Genomic DNA, 21,309 nt, shown 5'->3' on the forward strand with positions numbered 1-21,309 from the left:
CATCTGCCGATGTTGTTGAGACCCATGTGCCTGATTGCGTTATGGTACAGCCTTCGGAGGATTCCTGTCATTCACAACTTCCCGACTGACACCCTCGCTGCTTCGATTCCCTTCGGGTTTAATCTTTTCCTTTTTCTGGTCTTCTTGGCATGGTGTTATCTTCGTTTCTCTGTCACTTATGGTTTCCGCTGGCTTGGTGCTTATCGCTTTATTCCCTGTTCGATCTCCGGTTTTGGGAGTCGAATTTTGTCCTTGGTTTTCACCGTTTTTCTATGTATTTGTCAGCGAAGTACAGTGTTTCGATATAGTGTTGTTAATCATATCTTCTGGTCTCTTGAGTCTTCTAATAAAATACATGTCAAGCTTTTGAGCTGAGATACTCTTGATCGCTACGTGCACTGGACAAATTTATGGCTTGGTTATAGCCTAAACAACCAAGCAACCTGGAGATATCACATCTCTGCTCAGGACGGACTCCGTACGGACTTGGCGGAGTTCTAGATGTCGCTATCAGGCTCCCGCCAAACGAACCCCTGCTCATTTTTAGGGGGCTGAATTCCAGCAGTTGAATTCAACTTCAGATTTGTTCTGAACAACAGAGCAAATCTGCGTAAGAATGGCGACGACTGGGGCCAGGGACACCTGTGACAGCCTTTTTGGGCCTATAGTCAGTCACAATAGTTGTCGTGGGGGGTTCGACTTTACAGGTACATCACGCCGATGTCTGGGCGTCTGGGCACTCCCCACAGATGCTAACATTGCCCAGTCCTATTCGAAGCTTGGATATTCAACATTACTCCAGCAGCCTGTTTTCTCCTGCTGTTACCTATTCGCCTGTTTCAGTTATCTAGAGAGTCTATCAAAGTAAAAACCTCTTCGGTTCATTTGGCGACGCTGGTGAGTCTTGCTGTCTAGAATTCAACCTGAAACGTCCAAGTAATGCTTTATACAGGCCATCGCGACAGCATTGGCAGGGATTCAAGTTGTGCTGCTTGTATTTAGTGCGACTCAATACTACCCCGAACAGCATGTGTCACTTGCGGGTGCTACCCTCAGCCTTATAGCGGCACTTTCTATTGTTGTTCTGCTTTATTTGGAGCATAGCCGAGCTGTTCGACCTTCATTCCTCGTCTCTGCATATCTGTTTATTACCTTGCTTCTAGACATTGCGCGAGTACGTACCGCCTGGCTGTTACCATATGGTAGAGCATACCCGGCCTGCCTCACCGCGTCTCTGGTCACCGAGTTGCTCCTCCTGGTACTAGCGAATGTTGAGAAACGCAAATGGTTGTTGCCGGCCGAAAAAACTCAGTCTACTGAGAGTACAAGTGGGCTCTTTAGTCGCGGATCGTTTGCCTGGCTCAATGAATTGTTGAGAAAAGGACACTCCTTGTTGCTCACGGGCGATGCGCTACCTAATATCCACGAGAAGCTATCGTCTAGTGATTTGTCCGATCGATTTGCGAAGTCATGGGCATTATGTGACCAGAGTCGTCAACATGCGTTGCTGCTGGCTATCGTGAATTGCCTTCGCTGGGACATTGCTGCTATCGCATTGCCTCGACTCGCCCTGATAGGGTTGAAAATAGCGCAGCCATTTCTAGTTGGCAAAACCGTTTCATTCCTCGATCAGCCTGAATCTCCGTTGAATATTGGTTATGGGTTGATAGGAGCCATCGCTATCGTCTTTATTGGAATTGCTGTAAGTCTTATGTTTTTAATCACGTACTCCGTTTTTTACTGCATGGTCATTGACAAACTGGTCTTGATAATCAAGGTTACTACGGCATCTTATGAGCATCTAGGATTCCGTGCTACGACTATGGTTCGTGGTGGCCTCATGGCGCTTGTCTATCAGCACATGATGGAGTTACCCCTGGGGAGTACTGATGAGTCTAGTGCCATGTCCCTCATGGGCGCTGATGTTGAAATGCTTGCGGAATACTTTCACTCTACAGTGTGCGAATCCTGGGCTTGCATCATACAGCTAGGACTGGCCGCCTGGATCCTTCAGACTCAGATCGGTGTTGTCTGTGTCACACCCATCATAATTGTGGCAGGTATGTTCTCTGAAATCGCATTACAAATGGTCAAAATAGATTAATCGAGATTAGTCTTTACCGTTGCTTCTTTTGTCATGGGAAATGCTGTGTCCACTCGACAGAAGACATGGCTAGAGGCTACAGAGAAGCGCATCAATTTCACCAGCCATGTCCTCGGCTCAATCAAAAGCGTGAAATTTCTAGGGCTAACAGAGTTCATAAAGCAATCCATTACAGGGCTGAGAATTGAGGAGCTTGAGATTTCCAAGAAGTTCCGCCGAATTCAAACCGTCCGTGTCTGCATGAGTACGTTGGCTTGCAAGTCCCTAAATACGGGGAACTCGATTGAGCATACTGGGATCAGGCTGACAATCGCTTTCAGTAAATCTTCCGACAATTATTGCACAGTTTGCTACTTTTGCAACCTATGCTTTGGTTGCGAAGGTGCAAGGGTCTGAGGGTCTTTCGGTCTCACAAGCCACCACGGCCCTTTCACTGATAAATCTGCTAATCAGTCCTCTCATGCATCTATTGTTGGCAGTCCCAGACACATTCGCATCAATAGGATGTTTGTATCGAGTCCAGGACTTCTTGAGACGTCCCAATATTGTTGGTAAGTAGTTCGAGACGTGTCCCATTATGCAAGCTGCACAGCGGATTAACCTCACTTACGCACAGAAAGAAGAAAATTGCTTCAGCCAGAAGAAGAAACTCCTGCGTCATCAATTAATTCAGCCGAGTTCGAACTCGGGGTTAGGAACATCTCCTCAGAGAATCAATCCGACATGTTGGTGTCCCTGCAAAATGCTCGGTTCGGTTGGAATAGCTCTCCGTCGGACAGTGCCGGTATCACACTCAATCTGAGTCCCTCGCCCTTGGGTACTCTAGTTGCGATTGTCGGTCCTGTGGGAAGTGGAAAGTCCACATTCCTCAAAGGGCTCGCAAATGAGACGTCTGTTCTCGATGGCGAAGCCTTCATCAAGTACCCCGATCTGGCTTTCTGTGAACAAACTCCATGGCTAACTAATACGACGATCCGAGAAAACATCATTGGAGAGAACACAGCCACTGAGTTTGACCCTAATTGGTATTCGACTGTGGTGAGCGCATGTGCGCTGGATTCTGATCTCAAGAAGATGCCAGCGGGTGATCAAACGTTCGTTGGTAGCAAAGGATCTAAACTCAGTGGCGGGCAAAAGCAAAGAATTGTAAGTGCGAAATATGGTTCGCTCTATATGGGCGACCACGCTTGGAAATAATAACAATGAGTTTGTGAACTGATTTCATTATAGGCCATAGCGCGAGCTGTCTATGCTCGCAAGCGAATTGCGTGCTTCGATGATACTTTGAGTGCTCTTGATAATGCAACTGCTCGACTGGTATTCAACAATGTTTTCGGTTCATCTGGACTGCTGCGTCGACTGGGCTGTACTGTGTTCCTCGCGACTCACAATGGTGCGCCTCTCGATAGTTTTATCGGTTAACTTATGGTGTATATTGACAATTAGTAGTTCAATATCTACCGCAAGCCGACTTCATAGTCGTACTCGGAGAGAACGGCAATATCCTGGAGCAGGGCAGCTTCTCTCAGCTCCTCAGTCATGCCGGAGGGTATGTGAGCCGGCTAGGTATTCGACCAGGGGAGATCGAGAAAGAAGAGGTGCAGAATGACAATGTAATCGGACTTCCAGAGGCCGAGGAAGTCATGGAAAGCCGCCCATCCACCCCGGTTTCTACTGATGAACGCCGAAAGATGTCTGATCTTGCTGCTTACAAGTACTATTTCTCTGCCATGGGGTGGATCCGAGTCTGTGTGTTGACTTTCTTGCTGGTGGTGAATGGTGGCATTGGTGGACTCCGCAGTATGTCAAAACTCTCGGCTGATGATCAACACCGTATAATGCTCATCTTTACATAGATGCTTGGATCGGAATGTGGTCCTCTAGCCCCGACAGCGCTTCAAGCTCGGGATTGGGATATTGGCTTGGAATGTATGGGGCATTATCTGTCATCGAAGCCGCTTCAATGGTTCTTGCGGTATAGTAAGTGATGCCTCCTTGCGATGCCTCCTTCCTCTTCGTACAGATTTGCTAACTGATTTCATCTTTAAGCTGGACCTGGGTCGTGATTGTGCCGACCGCATCGAAAAATGTTCATGCTACCGTGCTGCAGACTTGCATGAGGTGAAATTTCCAATTCCTCGCCAATAAAAACACAGATCAGCTAACATATTTAGTGCCCCCTTGTCCTTCCTATCTCACGTAGATACGGGCTCTCTCATCACCCGTTTCAGCCAAGACATGAGGCTAGTGGACATGATTCTCCCTCGAGGATTTATCACCACAGGATTCCGTAAGTGCATTCCTTATACATATTCTCCGATTATCTTACCTATCTCTGACTTGGGCGACATTCAGAAATTGTTGGAACCCTTTCACAAGCCGCGATTGCCATAGCTGCATTGCCATATCTGGCTATAGCCCTGCCCTTCCTGGTTGGGATGTTAATCCTAGTTCAGCGCTTTTACCTGCGCACATCCCGCCAGTTGCGGCTATTAGAGTATGTTCCTCCGCGCTCAATTCTCCAATTTGATCATCATGCTTTTCTGCAGTTCAAGAAATTAACAGTCCCCCAGGATTGAACTCAAAAGCCCCCCTATACACCCATTTCATTGAATCCCTCGCCGGTGTCGTTACCATCCGTGCCTTTTCATGGACTGCCGCTTCTAAGTCTAGAATGCTGTACTTGCTTGATAGGTCCCAAAGACCCTTCTATCTCTTGTTATGCATTCAGCAATGGCTCGGCCTGGTGCTAAAGCTCATGGTGACTGGCATGACGGTCATTATGGTCGGGGCTGCTGTAGCTCTGCGCGGGAAAGTGAGCCCTGGTCTGTTGGGTATTGCGCTGATCGGAATGATGGACCTGGGAGAAATCCTCTCAGACTTGATCCAGAATTGGACTCTTCTGGAAACATCATTGGGTGCGATTTCCAGAATCAAGGAGTTCTCGGAAGATACCCCAAGCGAAGAACAATATGCAGCCTATGAGAAGCTGCCAGACACACAATGGCTAAGTAGGGGTGACATCTCATTCGTTAACGCAGACATTGCATATGAGTCCGAGAACGCAGACCCTGTGCTGCACAGTATTCGTCTGGATATTCGTGCCGGGGAAAAAGTCGGGCTGTGTGGTAGGACCGGAAGGTTAGCAAAGAAAGCCATGAAAACGAACTCTAGTAGAGGCAAAAATAGACTGACAATCCACAGTGGCAAGAGCACCCTGGCTCTATCACTACTCCGTCTCAACGAGGTAGTTTCTGGCCAGATCCTTATTGATGGAGTCGACATATCGACGATTCCTCGATCGTTGATTCGGCACCGGATCAGCTCTCTCAGTCAAGAAGCTTTCTGTTTCCCAGGTACAATTCGGCAAAACATCGATCCCACAAGCGCCGCTACCGATATCGATATCGTTGAAGCTCTCAAATGTGTCGAAATCTGGAATGCTCTTGTTTCTGCAACGAACAGTGGCGCCAACAGCGGGACGTTGCTAGATGCAACACTCACTGACACAACTTTATCTGAAGGCCAAAAACAGCTATTTTGCCTAGCAAGGGCACTTCTCAAGAAGAGTAATATTCTGATACTAGATGAGCCGACAAGCAGGTATGTGAATCCTTCGAGTCTCTTGCTACTGACCATGATCATGCAAGCGATGCTAACTGACCATTACAATCAGTCTGGATGCAGAGACAGATGCCAGGGTCCAGAAAGTCATTCGCCAGGAGTTCCAGAACTGCACTATTATTATGGTTGCCCATAGGGTTCATACCATGCTCGACTTTGATCGAGTTGTTGTTCTGGAGAGTGGTCGAATCATAGAAGAAGGACATCCCTCGGAATTGCTGGCGAACAAAGACGGCGCGTTCTCAAGCTTGCGCCATCTGGAGCAGCAACAGGAAGTAAACAGGAGCTTTGATTGATCATGTCTCATCAGGTATCAGGCTGTACACAAGGACTTTTAGTCCTCAACCTCAATGAACATAGTCACTTTGTTTTTCCCCTTATGCATTGCCAATCAGCAAGTAGCCGCTCATCAAAGAGTTATTTATCGTGATTATTTATATGGACATGTATCGATATCTTGTCTTAAACAAATACATATTGGGATTTGGATATATCAAATACAACTATTGTACAGTTACTCAATCTCTTCATTCTATATTACCGCTTAGTCGCAAGACTCCCCATCCAACTCTGATCCTCAGGCAAAGTTCCCTTAGGAACTCTCTGGCCAGCAGAAGGAACAAGGGACTGTGTCAACGCCTTGGCGTCCTGCACTCGGCGAAGTGTCTCATCTCTCCCGAGAACTACCATAGTCTCCGAGATACCAGGCCCAGGCGCAGAAGCCGAAAGTGCCCAGCGGAGGTAGTGATACAGCTCCTTCTTGAATAGTTTGCCTGCGCTCTTAGAGTCAACGGGTGTGTCGGACTCAGACGCGGAGATTATTATGCTTTCCGCGCCATCGTAGCTGTTGATGTTATCGCGGTGTGTTTCGATGTTCCAGGCTACAGGTGGGACGAGGGTTAAAGCAGCCGCTGCGGTGTGCAGGGCTTGCATTGGGACTTCCGGGGAGGATTGAGGTGAGACCTGTTTGTAAGGGGCTCTGTCGAGTTTTGGAGTAAAGAAGACGGAGTTACGCTGGGCAAACTCCTTTGCATCTGTGTAGCTGTTGACATCTGCGCGGATGAGGGGCGCGATGTATTCGGATAGAGTGCGACCTTTGAGAATTGTGGCGCTGCTAGGTGTTAGTTATTATATGTATAATCTTCAAGTGACTTGACTACGGCTAATGGTTGACTTACAGTTTGTCGAGAGGGTGGCTTTCTTCCACCACCGAGCTCACCTTCTTCACCATCTCGTCGAACTCCGGGCCGCCGCTTTGAACCAAGCGTTGAATATGTGCCTTCTGGAGGAACTGGAGTTTTTCAAAGGAGACGACAGTGTTCCCTCGAGTGATTTTCAAATTGAACTGGTAGCATTGTTAGTAGTGAAATGACGGCTTTTTTTACGAAACTTAGATGAACATACAATCTTTTCCAGTTCCTTCAAGTCTAGCACATCGGACTTTTCGGAATGCGACCAGCCTAGAAGCGAAGCAAAGTTCACCAGGGTGGCTGGGAAGATCCCTTGCTTATCCTTAAATGATGAGAGGTCGATATCTGCGTTGCGCTTGCTGAGCTTTTGTCCACTCCGGTCGACGAGCAAAGGGACATGAGCAAAGCTTGGTGGAGTCCACTTAAAGGCATTGTATAGCGCCATGTGCATAGGCGTAGATGCCATCCATTCCTGATTGATGTTAGTTCGGTGTCTTTTGACTTGATAGCTAACAATATAATAAGTATAAACTCACTGTTCCTCGGATAACATGAGTGATCTTCATGCAATGGTCATCCACGACATTCGCCAAGTGGTACGTGGGATGTCCGTCCGATTTGATAAGAACCGGGTCACTATATACACGGTCGATGAAATCCAGCTTCGAGTTGCTGGGACGATTTTGGCCAGATTTGCCATAGACCAGATCATTGAACATGGGGTATTCGTCCACTTTCAGTCGAATAATGTGTGCTTCTCCCTTGGCTGCTCGATCTTCTGATTCTTCGGCAGATATATCGCCACATTTTCGGTCATAGCCAGGCGGTAGTCCTGCTTGGCTGCGGTGACGGGCGATCGAATCCAACCGTTCTGCGGAGCAGAAGCATCGGTATGCATGCCCATTAGAGATGAGTTCATTGGCGTGGGACTGGTATAAAGCTGTTCGTTCGGACTGCATGGGAACAGAAAGTTAGGGCTTATATGCTTTGCGACAAAGGAGTCATATCTCACCTGTCTATAAGGTCCGTAGGGACCACCAATGATAGGACCTGTCAGCAAAGCGCGAGTCAGCGATTGCCCTTGATGATTGTACATATATCAAGCCAACCTTCATCCCAATTTAATCCAGCCCATTGTAGATCATCGTAAAGTCGCTGTTCCGCCCCGGGGATTGTCCGTTTCTACCATAATCAGTTGTAGTCCTTGCAACGGTGCGCTATCCACCAACCTGGTCGGTGTCCTCGATGCGCAATAGAAATTGACCACCGGTACGTTTCGCCAGCAGATAGTTGAAGAGTGCTGTCCGTAAAGAGCCTAGATGAAGGTATCCAGTGGGCGAGGGCGCAAAACGCGTGCGCGCAGGCCCATTTGGCAGTTTGTTCTTCGAATTAGGTGCCCGAGCAGCCGGAGAAGAGGAAAATGGCCTGCATTGCATGCAAGTCCAGGACCGCCTGGCAAATATCCCTTGAGGGCTTCTCATTGCGAAATAGTCCAAGTCGAAGTAGAAAAGAATGGCCGATCGAGATGTGCGGAGTTGCGGAGCTGCGGCGCGGAGCTCCCGAACAAAATTTCTGAACTTTGGGGGACCAACAACTCCCGCTTTCACATCTCATTCATCAACGGTTCTTTCTTGCTATTGGGCTGAGATTGACGGCCTCTTTTCGTTAGAGAAAAGTCCGATCGTATTTTACACCGTTAATCACTGAAAAGTACGTTGGAACCCTGTGTTGTGCTCTACACTACTAACAATGTCCCCAGTGGCTCCGGCTGAAGTTGACCTCTATGGTATGTGCTTGTTTACGCGGATCAACTATAAAGAAATACCATATTGATAATCTATTCATACAGCGGTCCTCGAGATCCATCAGAGCTCAACCAAAGATGACATCCGCAAGGCATACCGCAAGGCAAGACGAATCCCGATCCATCTCCGTATGCCGGTGATACTGACAGTCGGCTTTAATAGGCGGCCTTGACCAACCACCCTGACAAAGTCCCCGAGGCCGAGCGCGAGGAAGCCTCAATCAGGTTCAAGGCTGTGCAGGAGGCCTACGATATTCTCTACGATGATGACAAGCGACACCTCTACGACACACACGGCATGTCTGCCTTCAACGGCTCGGGTGAGCCGGGCATGGCAGGGCAACCTGACTTGGATGACTTGCTGGCACAGATGTTCGGTGGTGGCATGGGTGGCATGGGCGGCATGCCTGGTATGGGAGGTATGGGAGGAATGCCTGGAGGTGGTCGCCCCAACAAACCGCGCAAGAGCCCCAGCGAAGAGCAAGACTACGAAGTCAGCCTGGAGGATTTGTACAAGGGCAAGACCGTTCGGTTTTCCAGCGCCAAGAACATCATTTGCGGACATTGCAAGGGCAAGGGTGGTAAGGAAAAGGCCACTGCTAAACAGTGCTCAACTTGCGGCGGTCATGGCCACAAGGAGGTCTTGCAGCGCATGGGCCAGTTCGTGACTCAGCAGACGGTTATTTGCACCACATGTAACGGAGAGGGATCATACTACGCCCCGAAGGATAAGTGCAAGAAGTGCAAGGGCACACGGACGACCGAGGCGAAGAAGATCCTGGAGATTTACATCCCCCGAGGCGCGAGGTACGACGATCTATGTTTCTATTATCTAACCGGCATCACATGCTCACTGTACTATAGGGAAGGAGACAGAATTGTGTTAGAAGGCGAGGCCGACCAGGTGCCCGATCAAGAGCCCGGTGACATTATTTTCAAGATCATTGAGGAAGAACACCCCGTTTTCACACGGGCCGGCTCAGATCTCCGCGCAACTATTGATGTTACTCTTGCTGAATCCCTGACCGGGTTCTCCCGCGTTGTGATCAAGCACCTCGATGGCCGTGGCATTGAAATTAACCACCCCGTCGGTTCTGTCCTCTCACCCGGCCAGGTCCTCAAGGTTCCCGGAGAGGGCATGCCAATGAAGCGTACCGATGCTCGTGGCGACCTGTACTTGGTTGTCGACGTCAAGTTCCCTGATAGCAAGTGGAAGCCCACCCCAGAGATGATGGAGAAGCTCAAGGAAATCCTCCCCAAACCTAGCGCCCCTATCAAGGCCGAGACTGTGGATGAAGTCGAATACGACCCCAAGGGCCGGATTGAAGAATTCGGCGCGCAGGATGGTCATGACGCATCGGCTTGGGAAGACGAGGAAGACGACGAGGAACCGGCACAGTGTGCAGCTCAGTAGAATCATTTTTGCATAGATGGCGTCTGGGACTTTTTATTAATAGGGGACTTGTGAATAAAACAACCCTCTTTGACTTCAAAACGCAATGTAGACCAATGTAGATCGACGTAGGGCATATAGAACGGGTTCCACTCATTCCGGGGTGGATCAATGTGGATAGCGTGGGGGCAGACATTCTATATCTCCTCCATGCGTACTCATCGGTTTCTTTTGTACTATCGTCGCAGGAAGAGAGATATTCAATCCATCCCAGAACCAAATCCGGGGCCGAGTTGCCGAACTCCGGGGTCGGCCCCGGCATACTCTCGGCCTCGATCTCGGCTTCCCTTTTCTTTCTTTACCTTGGAAATTTTTTTCCCTCTAGACAGACCGTCAACTCCAGGTCTATCAGCGCAAATCCCAATAGTATCTATAGTCCCCCAAAATAAAATCCCTGGCTAAAACAACCCGATGTCGTGCAACACCAAAACATCCTGCAAAGGCTGTTCCTGCACCAACAACCCACCCCCAAACATCGAAGACTGCGAAAGCGAGCTCCTCGCCCTCCGCAAGCGAACACACGATCTAGAAAAGACCCTAGCATCTCTTCAAGTCCGCACTACAGCACCACATCGCAAACTTCGCTCGACACGATGGTTCAACAACGACGAGAACCCAGGCATGACAGCACTTTATCTCGAGCGATATCTGAACTACGGACTAACACGCGAGGAGCTCATGTCTGGGAAGCCGATTATCGGAATTGCGCAGTCGGGCTCGGATCTGGTTCCTTGTAACCGACATCATTTGGAGTTGGCGAAGCGGGTGCGTGAGGGGATTCGCAGTGCTGGTGGTATTGCGTTGGAATTTCCTACGCATCCGATTCAGGAAAGCTCGCGTAGACCGACGGCTTGTCTGGATCGGAATCTTGCGTATCTTGGGTTGGTGGAGATTTTGTATGCTTACCCGCTGGATGGGGTTGTGCTTTTGACGGGATGTGATAAGACAACACCTGCGGCGTTGATGGCGGCTGCTACTGTGGTATGTGTGGAACTTGTTGGAATTGTGGTCCTTTTGTCGATGATAAAGCTGACATACCCGTGATCAGAATATACCAGCCATCTGTTTGAATGTTGGTCCGATGTTGAATGGGTATCTGAAGAATGACCTTGCGGGATCAGGAATGGTAGTCTGGAAAGGGCGAGAGATGTATGCTGCTGGCGAGATGAATCGGGAGGAGTTCATGGATTATGTGGCTCGCGGGTATGTTTCTGCCAGGATTGAAGTCAAAGGAAATGAGCATATGTTGATCTTATACAGGGCACCGTCTGTCGGTCATTGCAATACTATGGGCACAGCATCAACGATGAACGCACTAGCAGAGGCGCTGGGTATGGCTCTTCCGGGCTCGGCAGCAATCCCAGCTCCATACCGAGAGCGTGGCCAATGCGCCTATGAGACTGGCGAGCGCATCGTTGAAATGGTCCACGCAGACCGCAAGCCTAGCGATATCATGACACGAGCAGCCTTCGAAAACGTTATAGTCACAAATACTGCCATTGGCGGGAGTACGAACGCCCCTATACATATTAATGCCATGGCCAAACACATCGGCGTTGACTTATCCCTTGACGACTGGGATCAGATCGGGTTTCACATCCCTCTACTCCTGAATATGCAGCCCGCCGGTGAGTTCTTGGGCGAGGAATACTTCCGCGCCGGCGGACTCCCTGCTATCATGGCGGAGTTGCTAGATGCCGGGAAACTACGCCCAGACGCATTAACCTGCAATGGAAAAACCGTAGGTCAAAACGTGCGCGGTAAGCACACCTGGAACAGGGAGGTTATCCGAGCATATACCGAGCCGATGATGAAGGATGCCGGATTCGTACATTTGCAAGGTACTCTTTTTAATTCAGCGATCATGAAGACCAGCGTGATATCACCGGCCTTCCGGCAACGATTCCTCGAGAACCCAGATGACCTCAACGCATTCGAGGGTGCCGTTGTAGTCTTTGACGGACCGGAAGATTACCACAGTCGGCTAGACGACCCCGCCACGCCAATCGACGAGAGAAGTATCCTGGTCATGCGTGGTGCAGGTCCCATGGGCTACCCGGGCGCTGCCGAAGTGGTCAACATGCACCCTCCAGCACGGCTATTGCGCCAGGGAATTACCTCACTTCCCTGCATCGGTGACGGTCGCCAGTCCGGCACATCGGGGTCGCCTTCTATTTTAAATGCAAGTCCCGAAGCAGCAGCTGGTGGGAACCTTGCGCTTCTTCGGGACGGGGACCGGCTACGGGTAGATTTGAATAAGCGTCGGGTTGATATTTTGATTGGTAACGAGGAACTTCAGCGGCGTCGTGAGGATCTTAAGGTTCAGGGCGGGTTCTCTGTGCCTGAAAGCCAAACGCCGTGGCAAGAGATCTTCCGACGTGAGACTGACCAGTTGAGTGAGGGTATGGTTTTACGTGATGCTGTTAAGTACCAGCGTGTTGCTCAGCGCTCAGAGCCTCGGCATAACCATTGAGGTTCATACGGAGTCATGGGTATGTAGGTCGTGGGATCTCTACGTGTGGAGAATAAGCTGTGGGGGAATCAAGTACGGCCAACGCGGAGATAATAAACATAATAATGCCGGTAATCCGAACCTGAGCCCGAGTTGGATGATTTGCCCAGGTGTTCAGGGCTGTGTATACCCGGGTAAGATGGGTATCGGCATTTGAACGGCTTTCCATAGTAAGCCGACCTCGGGGAGACTTGGGTGTTGAGATCTTGGTATTAAGTCCCGCCATTATCCACCGGAGCATCAAACGAAATAAAACAAGACAGTGCCTGTGTGAAGTAGCAAGAAGGTAAAGAGAATATCGGGTAAAAGAGTATTCGGCTTCGGTTATAGGCGGTCTGGGCACGGGCTTAGCTCGCTATACTTGCCCATCCTTGCCCTTTGCTTGCCCATAGAGAAGACCCGTTGATTGGTGCATAAATTCCACTGAATATAATTTTTCCGTCGAGTTGGACGTCGAATAGGAACGTCATTTCTTCAGTAGATGCGATCCACATCCTCCACTCGGCTATTGAACACCCCATGGTCTGATAGATCCGGGGTATTCTTTCCCCCAGACTCGAATGAAAATGAGTCTTGGAGAGAAACTAGATGCGGGGGCCCTTCGAGGGCTTTATAAGTCCAATCTGTAATCCTTAGTCCGGGTTTTCTTCTCTTTAATTTCATACCCTAGAAAGTCTGGACTTCAAAATGGGCATATTCAAGAATAGTCGTGTGTACGTGCTAGCAACCGTGGCGTACACGGGCTCGTTCCTATTCGGTAAGATCAGTCTCTCTTGATTACAAACACAGCATACTGATATGTTTCCATAAAGGATATGACACGGGTGTGATGGGAAGTGTACTGGAACTTCCCAGTTTCAAGGCCGATTTTGGACTTACGGGTGAAAGTTCGGGTTTCTCAGATGCCAAAAAATCCCAAGTCTCATCGAATGTCGTCTCACTCCTCACAGCCGGATGTTTCTTCGGTGCTATCCTCGCCTCCTTCGTGAATGAGAAGTTCGGTCGTCGCTATTCCATCATGGGATTCCTCATGTTCTTCCTGATCGGCTCTGCCGTCCAAACCGCCGCTCACAGTGAACTCTCTTATATGTACGGTGGACGTGTGATTGCCGGTTTCGGAATTGGAGGCATGTCAGCCATCACTCCAGTCTTCGTGTCGGAGAACTGCCCACCCGCCATTCGTGGTCGTATTGCCGGTCTCTTCCAGGAGTTCCTCGTCATTGGTGTCACCGTGGCATACTGGCTTTGCTATGGAGTGGCAGAGACCATCGCCCCCACAACCAAACAGTGGCGCATCCCCGTTGGATTCCAGCTTGTGCCGGGTGGGTTGATGATGATTGGACTGTTCTTTTTGACCGAATCTCCTCGTTGGCTGGCAAAAGAAAACCGTCTTGAGGAAGCCCTCAATGCCCTGGCTTATATGCGTAACGAGTCAACGACCAGCCCTACGGTCCAGACCGAGATGGCGGAGATCAAAGCGGCCGTTGAACACGAGATCGAATCAACCCAGGGTCTTACTTGGCGCGAACCTTTCCTACCGGGAAATCGCATCCGCTTTCTGAATTGTTTCTTGATGATGTTCTGGCAGCAGTGGACCGGTACCAACAGTATCGGATACTATGCTCCCCAGCTGTTCCAGACCGTTGGCGTCGCCGGAGGCAATACTAGCTTGTTCACAACGGGTATCTACGGTATCGTCAAGGTAGTTACCACCGGAATCTTCCTTATTGTTGGTATCGACAAGATCGGTCGGCGGTGGTCTCTTATCGGCGGCGCCCTTTGGATGTGCACAATGATGTTCATCCTGGGCGGTGTTCTGGTGTCCTATCCTCCGGATCCTAGCGGCAACGGTGGCATCTCATCTGCATCCCTCGCTATGATCGTCATGATCTACTTCTATGTCATTGGCTACTCTGCATCATGGGGACCGATTCCATGGGTTTACATTTCTGAAATTTTCCCAACTCGCCTTCGTTCATACGGTGTTGCTACCGGATCGGCAACCCAATGGCTTTTCAACTTTGTGGTCACTTATGTGACTCCCGCAGCTATCAATAACCTTGGCTGGCGAACCTTTATCATGTTTGGCTGCTTCTGCTTTGTCATGGCTGTTTGGGTTTTCCTCGTCATTAGGGAAACAAAGGGTCGCTCTCTCGAGGAGATGGACGTCCTTTTCGAAAAATTCCATGCCTTTGGCAGATTGCCTGATGTTGAAACCGCGGCCATCGAACGGAAGCTTTCATTCGATGACGCTGCTACCTCGACCCATAATGAAGTACAGGGTGTCGAGACAGAGGATCGTGTAAAGCGATGAACATTTTAGACCATTTTGCTATTATACTCCGGATACCTATCCTTCTCATGTCCAGCCTGTTTTTTGCAATTTTATGTCGTGGGTATACTGTACATAAGCTCATCTAGTCATTTTATCAAAGTCATCATAGATGGAACCTATTATCCAACTTTTATTACATCTTCTCCTTCAATTGAAGCTATTGGAAACCTAGCAAACAAGGCGTCTAGAGCCATCACTTTGGGTGTCCAACATCTTCATTTTCTACTCAGGCAGCTTCTTATAGTGCCGGCTCCCTTTCAAAAGCATGCTTTATCTTGATTGGCCTTGTGGTCCTTTGACTATATATTGACTCTATAACCAGGGATTGTGTCCGTTTTTGATCGAAGCTCTTCTTTCAATCAAAAGGCGTCGCGGTACATAAGAGCAGGGAGAGAAAAGTGACAATAATTACCAAGAGATGCTGAGGTCTAGAAAAGAATATATAAGAGAAAGAAGAAAACGCAAGCGTTCGAAAGACACCCATTGACCGATGAAACTTGCCAATGTCCAAAACACTTTCGAATCCTTGACTCAACCGTGAATCTCAATTTATCCAGCCGGGTTCGCACAAGTGAAAGGGGTCAGACTACCCGCTTGGAACTGCGTGTGCATGGAAGTAACTGAAGCCCAAATTCCCAATCCAGCAGCCCCCAACGCGCCGATCGCGTAGAGTATATCAAAGGTATTCCACACAAACTTCTTCTTGTAACCTCTAATCCATCGCTTCATTCCACTGTCCAAGCGCTGTGCTTGGCCAGTTGACGGATTGAACTCCTCTTCGGGGAGTATCGCATCATTTTGAATGTTGAATCCAACCAGCAACAGTGGTGGGAACGTGAAAGAGAACTGCAAGATACAAGCGGCTCCCACAAATGATGCTAGGTTGCTGATCTGCGGGATTGCGGCGGCAAACACCCATGCGAGAGCCCAGTAGGCAGGTGCTAGTGGGATTGTTAGATTTTTGAATTCAGATGGAACCTCGGAGGATATTCCAACTTACCGAGCCCAATCCATATGAACTTGCCAGTTCGGCTGTTCAAGTCGGGGAGATGGAAGACATCGCGCAGCACAACGTTGTAGAAGACTTTGATACCAATGTTCCCGTATAGCAGAGCTGCGATGACGCCGGTGATGAATGAGATGGCGTTGCCTAAAGTCTGGAATTTGTAGGCGGAATTTGGAATACCTGTTGCAGGATTGTTAGCAATCTTAGAATCTCCCTTGAAATTCTATGTGGCTCACCTTGGTAAGCGGGGTTGAATGTAAATTGGCCCTGTGCACTATACACAACCATGCCCGAGAGAAGGTAGCACACGTAGATGAATATCTCGGCAAGGATAAAGCCTTTCCAGAAGTCATATGGCCGTCTCATCTCAGCCATGAGCTCGTTGAAGAGAGTTGCACCTCCGTAGGCAAAAACAGCGTTCATCATGGCATTGACTTTGTCCCTGAGGGTTGAGCTCTCAGGCCAGTAGCCGGCTGTTTTCACAGGTCCCTTTGGAGTACCATAGCTAGTCAACGAGGCTGCATAGTTCGGGGGATACTGGTAAACCACGGCCATGGTCATAATAACGACAATTATATTTAACCAGATCGCGATGTTGGCCAGGTAAGAAAGACGTTGCAGGGTACGGATCTGTCCGAGGACAAAGCCGATGACCACGAAGATCACTTCAGCCGCGATGAAACACAGGAACCCGTTGCCGTTGGCACCAACGGCCATCTGCGCCAGTCCTTGTCCGTTGCTTACAATGAGCAGGGCCACATTGAGGAAGAACTGGAAGCTTTGTAGGACGTTCACGAAAATTCGCGCCCGGTTTCCATAGACACGGAAAGCTACATCGCCATAATTTCGCATCGGGAATCGAGTTGAGTCGAGGCCGACGAAGATCCTCCACAGCTGCATGCCGGAGTAACAAGCCAGGCCCCCGAAAACGGTGTACAATACAGCACCTGGTCCATAGCCCATCTGACTGATCGCCCAGGGGACATTGGTCGGTCCCAGGATGTCGGTAGTAATCAGATAGAAGATTGAACCCCAGGTTGCAGTTCGCCCAGCCCGTTGTGCCTGCTCCCATTCTGTCTCAGTGATGCCCCAACTATCGGCTGTGCTATCACTATTCGTGTTGCTAGTCTGTTTGGCGCTGGACTCAGCCACGGCAGAGCTTCTCTGTACTGGAGCATCGGGCTTACTAAAAAGCCTCTTTCTCCAGTGTGCAAAGCCCGCATCGTCAGTTGAAATGTTCTTCTCAACCTCGCGCGATCGCTTAGCCCAGTAGGCATAGTTCTCAAAGGTGATGGTAGAATCCGAGTACATTGATTGTCTGCCATCCAGAGCAGACGTGGGCTGAGAAACAAAGACCGTGCCCTCTTTCGTGTCCATCTTTTCTCCATCCGGATGAGCATCGACACTCATTTTGGTGTCGGAGATCTTGTCCATAATGGGTACTGGATAATCTCCGGCTCTTAGAGTAAGTTCCGAGAGAGATGCAGGAAAAGAGATGGGAACGAGGACAAACTGCCCTCATATAAGCCTATTATGTGGCTCAATCCCTAGACTAAATCACGTCCCTCGGAGCTTTCATCCAAATATCCCTAGTTCGATAGGTAAGTTATCAGCCAATTCGTCCGATGTAACATGGCCCCATCCCAGGGTTGACTGCCCAGGTGGCAATCAAAGCTTCGTTTTGCTCCGACTCCTGTGACTGGCCCCTAACGGCAGCCACCATCCCACTGGGGATCCACCTGAATCTCGGCAAAAGCTTGTCTCTCCAACCGAATTTGCTGACGGCGATGATAGAACGCCCAAAGGGGATAAACCGCACTGTTTGTGGTTAGTTTCGGCGGAGGTCCATCGGAGACCGCTTATGCGCCTTCCTTTTACTAATTTGCCAAACGCTGTAACATCCGATTGCATTTGTTTCAACTGCAGATTCCGGTTCATCCGGGGTCATCTGAAAGGGGCCCGTATGATAACCAGGGCTGTTTGGATCATCCACGGATAGCCATCTGCTGACAACCTTGGAACGAATCAAGTAACAATGGCTTTATCAAGGAACTGGCTGAGTCTCATTGTGGTAATGTGGTGTGCCTACCCAGGTGGAGCACTGGCCTCTACGCTTCAACCGGTGAGTTGAGCCGACTCGAAAAACGCAATATATGCAAGATAGTTGATAATCTTTTTATGTAAATACCCGAATGATAGCCAGTCATGTCCAATGGCCTTGAGAGAGGTCATTCCATCTAAATGATGTACAACGTAGAAGTTTCTAGCCTGGGGGCCAAAAAGCCTCTTGGTACTCCGTATAATTAGTCATCCAGGCAAGTGCCGAGCAGCTGCAGGAAGGTTTGACATGTCCTTTGTATTGACCTCTAACTCTATCTATATATCTGTCTACATGTGTATGTCAATCACAGCCGCACCGATCCAAGAACCCTGAAATGCGACGGTACATCTCTAAAGGGTTTGAATACATAGGGAAATGCCCCGCGCCCACGATATCGGCCAATTCAACTCCTTCCTTCTCCAACAACGGCAGATATGATAACCCACGCATCTCCTCTCCGAACATGAACATGCGCGGACACGGTAATGCCAAGAACTTATCTATCAAGTCCCCATGATCAGTCAACTGCACCATAGACTCAAAAATAGGCCGAACCGCACCAGCCCGGACCCGGACGCGCAGGGTACTAGCATACATGGCACTAGCAAATGACCCGGATGTGCGCGTGCGCTCAATAAATGCATCCATGAATGCATCGCCGTCATCAGCTGGGAACATGAAGATCTGGCGGCTGAGGAAGCAGTCCTCCGGTGCGAGATTGCCTTTGATATTCACGAAGCTAAGGACACGGTCTGGATTCTGGTTTGCGAGGAGGAGGGCTGTTAATCCACCCATTGAGTGGCCTATCAGGTGGAATTTGTCGATGTTGAAGCGCGCGAGGAAAGCTTCGGCGGTTGCCACGAGGAACGGGATGTCGATTGCGGAGACGTTGTTGCTGACGGATTGGCCGCAGCCGGGAGCGTCGTAGGCTATGAAGCCATGGTGTTTTAATGGTGGTTGAATTACTATATCGGCGAGATCTTCTTTGCTTGAACCGAAGCCGTGGAGGAAAAGAATTGGTGAGGTTGAGTTAAGGCTATGGACTGTTGATAGTTCGAGACGAACACCTTCGACTGTGAGCGGGATACATTCGAAGGTGAGGGACATGATGAAATGAATTTCATATTTTAGAACGTTTTTACATTGGGTTTTATACTCGATCTGTGAAGATTTTCTGACCTTCAACGGTTCGGCGAAATAATATTTTGCCGCCGCTTACACACAGAAGAGTCATCGCTAACTCCTATGAAATACATTCACCTCACGCTGCGTACCATCTGGAGTCATTTGTTAGCATAAATTCAGAGTTAATATCAATAGCTGCCGGTATGTATCTTTTGACTTCATTATTTGGGCAAAGTTAGAAGACAGGACCCATGAACATATAGCTTTTCCCATATAAAGAAAATGGTTTCCTCGCCGGTCTAGTTCTCCAGAGCACTCCATCAAGTCCTATTTAATTCATTTGATCACAAAAGAATCCTAGGACTTTGAACTGCTGCCGACGACCATTAACCAAGCGCCGTATATGTTCAACGGGCGCTACGGTCCATGGAACGACTATATAGTTCGAGCACAATGAGTGGAATGCTCAAAGCCCAAACAGGGCGCAGACGAGATCTTCACCCCATAAAACTCCGCTGTCTCATATGCAAGGGTCGACATGAAGAATGCTTCTCGTTCCAGACGACCAGGCCTTCCATATCGAAGCAATTTTCGATGGTCAACATCGAGTCATGACAGGAGGAACATATCCAAGAGATGGCTTCCCCTCTGCTCAGCTCCTAATGAGGGACAGGAGAGATTGTCGATTGAAGAGAAGACTGAGATAAGACAATTCCCTCTGGCACCTTCCGGCGAGCGCCGCATGTCGTGTTCCTGATCCTGACCTACACAACGATTGCGCTCTTTGCCTGGGTCTTGTGTATGCTTTTTCAACCGGCCCATGGACTTCTAGGGCTAGAAAGTACACGATCAACCTTGCATTAGAGCCAAATTTGGGCGATTACCTATATGGCACAAGGAGCAGATTCCCCTAAAGCGAACGCCATCTCAAGGCTGGTCGAGTCTGCCAATCCGTGGCCTCGGTGCTCGCGATCCCACTCCCTTCTATAATCTGCTCTACAGGTATATGGAGCCGAACGACATTGGAATGAATACCCACGAAAAGTCTGATATCCATATTGGTATCCACCGTGGTCCAGTGAGTACAGGTACAGTAATTAGCAACGAGTTCAGCTAGGCCTGCACTGCGTCCAGTCAGTTCACATTTGGAAGCATTTCTACTCGCAATGACTCCTTCCGGGCCTAGCCACCGGCTTCTAACCGGGATTGTGGCAGTAGTTCGCCTCCTAGATCAATTTCGCGCTTAGGTACAGCGCGTGGATACTGTGGTAGACGAATCAGCCCCACGCATTAGCTATGGTGAGTACCGGCGCGGTGGTGCGTGCCAGGCCGGTTTCCGGCTCGGCTGACGCATAGCCCAGACGAAATCGAGGGTCTCGAAGAGCTACCCGGGCGGATTGGTGGCGTCACCTGTGTGGCGTGTGGTGGAGTTGATGGCCTGGGCGAGCTGGGCCTGGGCGGAGAAATCATAGTTGAAGGGAAGAAGGGGTACGTATCGATGTTATGCGGTTGATTAAGTAAAGTATTCCGCGGGAAGGTGTGATATATTTTTATATCCCTGGCGCACGGTAGAATCTGGTACGTATACGAGCAGTGTCGTATATGTACTTATCACACTAAATTGCAGCACACTATAAATCCTAAAGCTCTACGTTATCCAGATTCATCCATGAAAATAAGGCTAAGCAAGTCAGAAGACATTTTTTTTTTCATTTCTTCCGGAGATATATCGTGATTATTTCTCTCGGCTAAGAATCCTTGCCCTGATATTTTGGGGGTCTCGAGTCCCTCTTTAGACTTTTCAGTTGGAACACGTCCAACGAGCACACTGGGTTAATACTTTGTCTCGGGCTAGGGACTAAATGATAGGTCACCAATGAAATCAGCTTGACTATATACTTCATATGATGAGATCTCGTCAAGCCTCGCCCCTGCAGGGAAACCGAAAAGGCCTGGCCGGCACCCATAGAGGGGATGGAGATAAAATCATCTCACCTGCGCAGTCAAAAGGAAGGGGCTCGAGGGCATGAAACAAAATGAATCAGGGCTCAGAGG

General features: G+C 49.3%; 7 protein-coding genes across 7 annotated transcripts; 4 read left to right on the forward strand and 3 right to left on the reverse strand.

The window, feature by feature from the left end:
* Positions 1-616: 616 nt before the first annotated feature.
* On the forward strand, positions 617-6,024 carry N7500_001065 (ABC transporter integral membrane type 1; the record flags this gene model as incomplete). The annotated part of the gene is made up of 16 exons (XM_056672211.1): positions 617-707; positions 767-897; positions 953-1,702; positions 1,778-2,060; positions 2,115-2,348; positions 2,425-2,655; positions 2,721-3,250; positions 3,335-3,497; positions 3,554-3,904; positions 3,961-4,084; positions 4,154-4,225; positions 4,279-4,394; positions 4,460-4,601; positions 4,670-5,245; positions 5,309-5,707; positions 5,781-6,024. The coding sequence occupies 16 exons, from the start codon at positions 617-619 to the stop codon at positions 6,022-6,024; spliced, it is 4,437 nt and encodes a 1,478-aa protein (XP_056537784.1).
* Positions 6,025-6,265: 241 nt separating this feature from the next.
* Positions 6,266-8,399, reverse strand: N7500_001066 (glutamate--tRNA ligase MSE1; the record flags this gene model as incomplete). The annotated part of the gene is made up of 7 exons (XM_056672212.1): positions 6,266-6,842; positions 6,907-7,073; positions 7,133-7,390; positions 7,455-7,871; positions 7,931-7,968; positions 8,028-8,100; positions 8,148-8,399. 7 exons carry the CDS (start codon positions 8,397-8,399, stop codon positions 6,266-6,268), a joined length of 1,782 nt encoding a protein of 593 aa, XP_056537785.1.
* A 268-nt stretch (positions 8,400-8,667) lies between these two features.
* N7500_001067 (putative DnaJ domain protein (Mas5)) lies at positions 8,668-10,136 on the forward strand (the record flags this gene model as incomplete). The annotated part of the gene is made up of 4 exons (XM_056672213.1): positions 8,668-8,704; positions 8,768-8,826; positions 8,886-9,529; positions 9,587-10,136. The coding sequence occupies 4 exons, from the start codon at positions 8,668-8,670 to the stop codon at positions 10,134-10,136; spliced, it is 1,290 nt and encodes a 429-aa protein (XP_056537786.1).
* A 450-nt stretch (positions 10,137-10,586) lies between these two features.
* On the forward strand, positions 10,587-12,648 carry N7500_001068 (IlvD/Edd family dehydratase; the record flags this gene model as incomplete). The annotated part of the gene is made up of 3 exons (XM_056672214.1): positions 10,587-11,156; positions 11,224-11,378; positions 11,436-12,648. 3 exons carry the CDS (start codon positions 10,587-10,589, stop codon positions 12,646-12,648), a joined length of 1,938 nt encoding a protein of 645 aa, XP_056537787.1.
* Positions 12,649-13,374: 726 nt separating this feature from the next.
* On the forward strand, positions 13,375-15,001 carry N7500_001069 (Major facilitator superfamily domain general substrate transporter; the record flags this gene model as incomplete). Its single annotated transcript, XM_056672215.1, has 2 exons — positions 13,375-13,444; positions 13,500-15,001. 2 exons carry the CDS (start codon positions 13,375-13,377, stop codon positions 14,999-15,001), a joined length of 1,572 nt encoding a protein of 523 aa, XP_056537788.1.
* Positions 15,002-15,571: 570 nt separating this feature from the next.
* Positions 15,572-17,462, reverse strand: N7500_001070 (Amino acid transporter transmembrane; the record flags this gene model as incomplete). Its single annotated transcript, XM_056672216.1, has 3 exons — positions 15,572-15,963; positions 16,023-16,208; positions 16,265-17,462. 3 exons carry the CDS (start codon positions 17,460-17,462, stop codon positions 15,572-15,574), a joined length of 1,776 nt encoding a protein of 591 aa, XP_056537789.1.
* A 967-nt stretch (positions 17,463-18,429) lies between these two features.
* N7500_001071 (alpha/beta fold hydrolase) lies at positions 18,430-19,236 on the reverse strand (the record flags this gene model as incomplete). Its single annotated transcript, XM_056672217.1, has 1 exon — positions 18,430-19,236. One exon carries the CDS (start codon positions 19,234-19,236, stop codon positions 18,430-18,432), a length of 807 nt encoding a protein of 268 aa, XP_056537790.1.
* Positions 19,237-21,309: the final 2,073 nt, after the last annotated feature.

Source organism: Penicillium coprophilum, assembly GCF_028826855.1.
Source record: "Penicillium coprophilum strain IBT 35676 chromosome Unknown utg000001l_segment0_segment0, whole genome shotgun sequence".
NCBI lineage: Eukaryota > Fungi > Ascomycota > Eurotiomycetes > Eurotiales > Aspergillaceae > Penicillium > Penicillium coprophilum.